General features: G+C 29.0%; 1 protein-coding gene across 6 annotated transcripts in view; it reads right to left on the bottom strand.

Moving 5' to 3' along the window:
- Nucleotides 1–8,219, bottom strand: part of LOC108688336 (protein lap4) — a 31,065-nt gene that overhangs the window by 17,161 nt on the left and 5,685 nt on the right. For 5 of the 6 annotated variants that reach the window (XR_001931785.1, XM_018194553.1, XM_018194555.1 and 2 more), the window contains exons 5-21: nucleotides 8,030–8,150; nucleotides 7,336–7,628; nucleotides 7,109–7,242; nucleotides 6,880–6,991; nucleotides 6,562–6,728; nucleotides 5,957–6,114; nucleotides 5,758–5,868; nucleotides 5,385–5,603; nucleotides 4,881–5,117; nucleotides 4,598–4,682; nucleotides 3,819–3,983; nucleotides 3,525–3,700; nucleotides 3,269–3,406; nucleotides 3,013–3,165; nucleotides 2,808–2,888; nucleotides 1,889–2,698; nucleotides 130–237 (exon numbers count right to left, since the gene is read on the bottom strand). Coding sequence is in view for 5 of the 6 variants with exons in the window: in XM_018194553.1 (XP_018050042.1) it covers nucleotides 130–237; nucleotides 1,889–2,698; nucleotides 2,808–2,888; nucleotides 3,013–3,165; nucleotides 3,269–3,406; nucleotides 3,525–3,700; nucleotides 3,819–3,983; nucleotides 4,598–4,682; nucleotides 4,881–5,117; nucleotides 5,385–5,603; nucleotides 5,758–5,868; nucleotides 5,957–6,114; nucleotides 6,562–6,728; nucleotides 6,880–6,991; nucleotides 7,109–7,242; nucleotides 7,336–7,628; nucleotides 8,030–8,150 (3,268 nt within the window). In the remaining variant the exon portion in view is untranslated. The remainder of the gene's footprint in view (nucleotides 1–129; nucleotides 238–1,888; nucleotides 2,699–2,807; nucleotides 2,889–3,012; nucleotides 3,166–3,268; nucleotides 3,407–3,524; nucleotides 3,701–3,818; nucleotides 3,984–4,597; nucleotides 4,683–4,880; nucleotides 5,118–5,384; nucleotides 5,604–5,757; nucleotides 5,869–5,956; nucleotides 6,115–6,561; nucleotides 6,729–6,879; nucleotides 6,992–7,108; nucleotides 7,243–7,335; nucleotides 7,629–8,029; nucleotides 8,151–8,219) is intronic. The other variant, XM_018194557.1, reaches the window with a different exon arrangement.

Genomic DNA, 8,219 nt, shown 5'->3' with positions numbered 1-8,219 from the left:
ACACACACACACACACACACACACACACACACACACACACACACACACACACACACACACACACATACACACACACACACAAAATATTATAAAACTCTACTGTAAATTAAAATAAGGCTAAAGACTTACGTGAGATATAAAAATTCCTGGTTCCTTTGCACCGAATGGGGTACACGAATGATCGGTTCCTCCTATGATACTGAAACCTAAGGAGCCTTCTTTGATGAGGACGACGTCCTAAATAACATAATTTCTAAATTAATTATATATTCAAATAAAAGTTTTAATTTTATAAAGTGCAAAGATATTAACGGGGATAAAAGTTTAGAGTGTATAATATTAGAGTGTATAATATATTATTTAGTGTGTGAGAGAAGGATAGAACAAGCTATGAATTTTTATATACTTTTTATATAAATAAAACAGTGACAACGATACTTTCCACTTTATTATTCCATTTTATTAAAAAATGATCAAGGACAAGACAAATCGTTACACTACTTACCTATTCTCATAGCAGAAGATAAGTATATTGAGATTATCATAGTCCGTTGATAATTATCAAAATTAATTCTAAGATCATCCCATTAACATATATTTTCAGATAATTTTATGAAAACATATAAAAATAGACATAAGAGAGAAATATAATTGAATAATTTCACATATACATGTAAAAAAATCAAAAGATATATGTATTCAAATATGTATAAAATAATAATAGTGCAGTCTACAATTTTCATTTTCTGAGATAATATTTCCATAATTGTCTTTTCTTAAAACACAACTGTATGTAAATGTTTATTGAAATATATCTCAGTTATGTCTTTACTTCTGAATAGTCACAACAATTACGCAGAAGCGTAACGTCATGAACGAGAAATGACACTTAATTTTTAGACATTTTTATTGCATGTCACTTGTAAATAAAGATAATTTGAATAAAACGAAATGATAAGATTGCTTTAAAACATTTGTAAAAAACTATCTTTCCTCCTCTAGGGCGTATTCAGACTCGAGCGCTCTTCTTTAACGTTCGGTAAACAAGGATGGAATGATACCTAGGTAGCGGTTCGAGGAATTGATGGAAAAAATCTGAACATAGCCCTAATAATAGTTATTAAATAGTCATAAAAGGCACAATTGAAAATAAGCGCATTGAGTAAAAGCATTTCATGTGCTTTTTACCATCTTTCACGACTATTTACTGACTTCGCGGGAATAGCTTCAACCCAAATGTTTTCAAACGATCTCATTTTATTTTAACTAAATTATCTTGAATTACAAGTAAAATGTCACGAAAATTAATATGTTATTTCTCACTTATTTCTCATCACGATTCAATATGGGCAACCTGACTGCTCAGGAGCTTTAATTATGCAAATGAAAAAGCTAAGGAAAAAATCATAGGAAAAACGATAAAAAGAATGAAAATATAAATAAATTCTTCTAGTTGTTTTACTTTCTTGCACTTTCTATACTTGAAATAAAATAAATTTAAAATGTTAAAGTAAGTGTTGATTTAAAAATATCTATTTTATTAATTTGAACATTGATTGCCATTTTAAACAAATTTAGTTATTTCAAGTCGCAATCGCCATCAAAAAATAAAAAGTTGATGTAAAAAATTAAAATTTAACATATGAAATATAATTTGAATATATAAAAAGTAAAAAATATATATAAAAGCTTTTAGCTTTTAGCTAAAAATGTACATAAACTAATTCCATATATAATGAAAAATTAAACGAAATTTTGATAAAATAGTAAATGCAAACAACACGAAATAAAAGAACAAAATGAAAATAATGAGATATAACATATAGGAATGAGACTACATTGGCAGTACACGTGCAATGTGTTTGATGCTTCTCTAACAGGCACATACCTCGATAATAAGTGGTTGCACCAACTGGTTGTCGGTCACTCTAGTTACGACGGTCTCGGTGAGTGTACTCTTTGTGATGGTCTCAGTAACTTTACCAAGTGTGGTAGGAGCTGGAGGAAAATTAACATCTCCAGGCAAAGTATCGGGCTGCTTTATCGTCACTGTCACAATGGGGCCCTGATGGGAGTCTGGTGAAGGCGAGGATGTTGGAGGTCGAAGGAAATGAGCGGGGATCATAGCTTGAAATTCCTCGTTGGTGATTGGCTTCGGTACCTGTATGTCTTCCTGCGGAGATGCTGATCTAGGCTCTACATGAGGAGTCATAGCTGCAGAACCAACATTATTTGTAGGCGTCGTCTGTGAAACACTATGTCTTGGAGCTGGTTGTGGATACGTTTGATTACTTGTTGGACTGGGAGATATTGGTAAAACATTCTTCAGAGTGTTTCCTGAATCAGCTACACCGTTCATTTTAGGCATCTCATCGGATTTTATGGGTAATGCCGGTGGCGACGGTGGTGTTTTTGAAGTAGGACTCGGTGTCAATGCTTTGTCAGCATCCATAGAGCGACGATATCCACCGTACCCAGATCTATTTGCCATATAACTATTAGCATTATACAAGCCTGTATAAGGTTTTGGTGCGCCTATAACACGTGGCGATTTTTCAGAAGGAGTTACAACAGTAGCAAGATTTGCTTGAGAAAGTGGTATTTCTCGTTCGACTACTAATCGAACAAATCTTTCTAGACCTGTAAGTAAAGCCACTGCTTGTTCGTGTTTTGCTCCTCTCATATCTACGCCGTTGATCTGAAAATTATAAATTACGTATAAATCATATAAAAATTATTAATTTGTACTTATATATATTTTATCGTATAATACAAATATAATGCAGATTTGATAAAGAAATACTTACAGATATTACTTTGTCTCCAATCAATAATTTGCCATCTTTTTGAGCTACTCCACCATCTGTTATTCTCGAGATAAAAATTGCCTAAAAAATGTAATTATAATAATTAATAATTAATAATTATAATAATTAATAATTAATAATTATAATAATTAATCTCAATTAAAAAATAATAATATAAAATAAGTTCTATTGTACAGGTACTTACATCGCTATTATCCTTAAATGGTGGCGAACCTTCTCCACCAGCAATACTGAATCCAAGCCCATTTTGATCTCGTATTAATGTTGTATGAAAGAGAACGGATACGGTAGGTTCAGTGTCTTTTACAGTCATTATAGGCTCAGGAATCTTTTTTGTCTACGAAATATATAGTACATATTTATATAAATGTTAAATTTAATTATTATACAAAAAAGCTATAACATTTAAAAATGTTCACCTAAAAACACTAATATATTACCTTTGTAGTTTCATGAGATATAGATGTGTCGCCATTTTCTAAAGTATGTGATAATGCTGTAGACGAAACATAAGATGTTGCACTTGGTGCTCTACTTGTACTTAAGCTAGAACATACGGAATCTTTTCTCGTTGGTGCCTGAGAATAACAAACAAAAATTAATGTAAATCATGTTTATTTGAAATAAAAATCTTATCATCTGGCAAGTTAATATGATGTTACTTGAATGAAAAATGATAAAATAATTATTTTATACCTGTTCATATGGCGGAATTATCCTTGTAACTTCTCTTATAACAACTAACACAAGTACACGTCCACATGCTTTCAACACTTCCACAGCATCATAATGATCTACATTTACTACTGATACTCCATTCACAGATATTACTTTATCTCCTATCCTTAAACCAGCTAGATCTGCGGGTCCACCTAAATAAATGAACATATAACATATAGATACTAAGCAAATATTTTATGATCATAAAATAGAAATGTTTACATGGCATGAATGCGGCAAATTTAAAATTATACACTTGCAAATGTTTACCTTCAGTAACTCTTGAAATAAAAATGCCTTCATCATCGCCTTTAAAAGGGGTCGATCCGATACCACCAGCTATTGACAAACCTAATCCACCTGTCGTTCTTTCAATATGAATTTCATATTGCTCTTCCCGTATTTCCAACGCTGGTTCAATATCAGATGTAGCATCTAAAACAAGTCTTCAATTAGTCATTATCAATGTTTTTAATAAATATATATATATCATCTTGTTGCATGTCAACATTTACCTTTCCTAATTTTTTTGTTTTTAATAAAACATTTATATCTTCTAGGCATCATATATCAAGTAATCTATCTACTTTTATATAAAATAACTTTATTTATATAAAAATATCACATATATAGAAAATATACTGTTACAATTTATCATTTTCCTAACGCGTACTATTGAGAGATACGCTGATAACTGAATTACAGATAAGACCGAAGGTAAAGTAAGAAATATATCTTATCACATGTTCCCCCTTCTACTATGCAATAAAATGATTCAAAGATACATACAGAAAATCTTTAAAATCTTCTATTTCGATCAAAATTTCTATAGAGCAACAAATATAATAAGAAATCTTCTAAATAATCAAATCTATTAATATTATAAAATAACAATTCGTCATAATTTCAATAAAAATTGAATGAATAAATGTTGCTTAATAAAAAAGTTTAATTTATTTTATGAATAAATAAGTGCACGCGCACATGTATGTGTATAAATAGACAGTAATAAAAAACTGATTCTATTTTAATTTAATTCTTAAATTTACCTTGACTGTGTGTATCATATGTTTCCATAGACTCTATTTGTGATGGTAAAGAAGTAGAAGTCTCATCGGCTTTTTTCATAAGTGCCTATAAATATAAATGTTAAATGTTACTATCGATTTTATAAATGCATGTATATATGTAAATATATTGTCAAATATGAAGTAAGCATTATATGTCTCTTCAATACAAAAAGTTAATTGTTAGTAACATTATTATAATTATTACAAATAGAAGTAAAAAAAAATTGTTTGTGTAAATTTGAATAACATACAAAATATCAACCTGAGCAATAATAGAAGCAACTTTTTCTTTATCAACTGCTGTATGAATGCGTTTATTTTTCAGATGATGTGGAGTGTCTCTACGTTGAAGTTTATTGGGTTTATTTGAATCACAAACATCTTCGTTATTTGTATCTTCTACAATACTAAATTCAACGTGTCTTTGCACATCTTCATTTTCAGATTCTTCTTCATCTCTTTCTTTTGATTCTGGGACAGAATTTTCAGTTTTTGCATTCTGCAAAAATAAAATATTTTTATTTAGTAAAAAAAGAAAGATTACATGCACGCATACATATATATTTCTATTTCATATATATATTTTTTACATTCTTGTGTGTGTGTAAAAAAATAAATCATAATATGTATATACACAATTCATATAAATACTTCCAGAGATATTTTATTTAATCACTACGTCCCTTTGTGTTAAAAATGAATACAGTAAATGAAAGATAAATGACTTATATATTTACCAAAATAGAGTTTTCTAAAAGTTACTTACCATGTGAAATTCTGTGACAGATTGAATGGGCAGATTATTTGCTTCTTTATTAAGTTGAGTATCTGTGCTATCAGCATCAATGTCAAGTACTGGCATTTTATGATCGTCTTGTACAATATTGCATTCTTCCTCTTGCTCAGAAACACTTTGCGGCACATCTACAGGATTGATTGGTGATTCAGATTCTGTTTTATCTAATCCAAATGTTTGAGAAACATCCTAAAAAAAGATTCAACGAGATTATTTTACAAAATAATGTGAAATAAAGTCCAGTTAAGAATGTATAAAAGTTAAGAATGCACAGTATATGAGTTGTTTCGACGAACTATAATTTAATAACTAAAATAAGAAATAAATTAAACATAAGACTTACCTGTTCATCCGTAGATTCTGATCGACTTTCACTTTTTCCTTTGCTAAATAATTTATGCGCTTTAGCTTTTAATTCTTTTGGATGTGGTGTATTTTGACGTATAAATGGAATCTATTTGCCAAAATAAATGAAAAACAAAAGATAAAACAAAAAATAATATAAACTAGCTCGTAAAAAATCTGTAAAGTAATGAACGCACCTCTTTATCGGTTTCTGGTGGCTCGTCAGTAAATTTCACGGAATGCGTTCTTGAAGCTTCTCTTTCTTGCCAACCTTCATCATCGCTACTCGTCAACTCACGCATTTCACAACCTTGAACATTTCTCATACCAACTAACATTCCTAATCTACCTGAATCTAAAAAAATGACATCAATTGTACATTAATAAATACATAAAAAATTAAAAGAATTAGATAAAATCTCATGAATCATTTTACAAGAATAGCCATCTTTTTTATTTAACTTTGACTTAAAGATATTTATTTTTATAGTTTTATATATTGGAGTTACAGAATTTATATACTATATTCCAGATAAAATTTTGACAAAATGAAAAATAAAAATATTTAATTATTTATTTTGCATCGTGTCTCATGCAGATCAGTGTACGGGTGTACTATATTTATATGAACTTTGTAACAATTTTTAATTAAAGTCTTAATTTAATTAAATCTGCTATCATGTATTATATTATTAACAGGAAATTAAAAAAAAATATCATTAGACAAAACTTATAAGAGAATTTATAGGATAATTTCCAGATGAGAAATCAACAAAATAGATTAATCAACGCTATTACTAACCATCAGGATGGAATTCCAATTGTGGCAAGAGAAAACATGTTAGTACTTCTTGTCCCGTTTCCTCATCAACATCTGTTTGGAACGTTAACATAGGTTGCGCTTGATTTTCGCTTAACCATACCGCTTTCAGGTTCAAATTGATTAAAGAATATGGTAAATAATGTAATCTGTGTAAAATAAAATTTAATATTAATAAAAAAAATAAGCGTGTCTTATCCATGTAATGTTTTTACATCTTACTTTATATTTATGTATTTGATAATTATAATAATGCTAATTATGTGGGTGTAGGAAACAAATTTTATAAAAGTTAAATACCTGTTGCCAGATACATCTAGAACATGAAGAGCAGTACATTGTCCCACTTCAATCGGAAGATACTGTAATTTATTATCTCTTAAAGACAGCACGCCCAATTTCTTCAGATTTCCTAGAGAATAGAAAAACATTAGCTCTGATTATTCAAATTTTTTTCTTACAATTTAAAAGTTTTGTTTTTATATATTCGAAATTGTACAATAAAAAAATACATATTTTATCATCTTACCAATTTCTATCGGTAAAGATTGCAGACTATTTCTATCAACATTCAAATTATTTAAATTATAAAGTTTGCCTATAGACAAGGGTAGCTCTAAAAGAAAATTCTCTGTAAGAATTAATTCTTGCAAATTCTCGCACCTGAAACATAAAATATAGACAAATTTTTATCTCCAACTAATATTTTATTTTTAGTAAGTTAATTTAATTTAAATTTACATTTTGTATACTTACCTTCCTATATTTGGGTTTAGAGTAGAAAGTCTATTTTGATCTATTTTAAGAATAGTTAACTTTTTCAATTCTCCAAGCCCATCAGGTAACTTTTCAATAACATTCTGTGATAAATGCAAGTCTGTTAATGATTCTAACCCGCCAATTTCATCAGGAAGATCTTCTAAACGATTTTCCGAAACATCTAAACACGCTAACGTTTTCAGTTCGCCAATTTCAGGTGGCAAGTGTTGCAATTGATTGTGATCCAGCCACAATTCTTGTAGTGCTGGTAATTGTCCTATATGTGCAGGCTACAGAGAAAATATACAATAAACATAATTATTTCTTTTCATTTCTTTTTTTAATTTACGACTAAAGTTTATAACTAAAATTAGTTCAACTAATTAAAGCTGTCAAATCATAAAAAAAATTAAATTCAAATAATAAAAAAATCTATTGATCAAAGTAAAATTTTATAGCAATGTAAATCTGATATAATGTGGATATCAGTATCCTTAAAATATCTTTGTTATAAGAATCTATTATTAGAGTAAGAATAAAAGTTTATACAAATATATACATAATATGTATACACACAAGCGCGCGCGCGTGTATATGCACAAGAAATAATCAAGAGAACATTCACCCTGAAAGATATGATTGTTATCATTCACTGCATTGTTAATTTCATGATAAAAATCACAAAACTTACCAATTCTTCAATCTCATTGTCACCGAGATCTAATCGTTCGAGTTTTAAAAGCTGGGAGAGCGATTCAGGCAAGGATTTGAGCAAATTTTCTCTTAATTCCAGTGACTGTAATGCCTCCAAGCTACAAGAGAAATATATATTTTCAATAATTTGTGAAACAATGAATAAAATTATATAATATATATAATAT

This window comes from Atta colombica, unplaced genomic scaffold (assembly GCF_001594045.1).
Source record: "Atta colombica isolate Treedump-2 unplaced genomic scaffold, Acol1.0 scaffold228, whole genome shotgun sequence".
Classification (NCBI taxonomy): domain Eukaryota; kingdom Metazoa; phylum Arthropoda; class Insecta; order Hymenoptera; family Formicidae; genus Atta; species Atta colombica.
The sequence above is the reverse complement of the archived record's forward strand: the minus strand, read 5'-3'. Positions and strand labels throughout refer to the sequence as shown.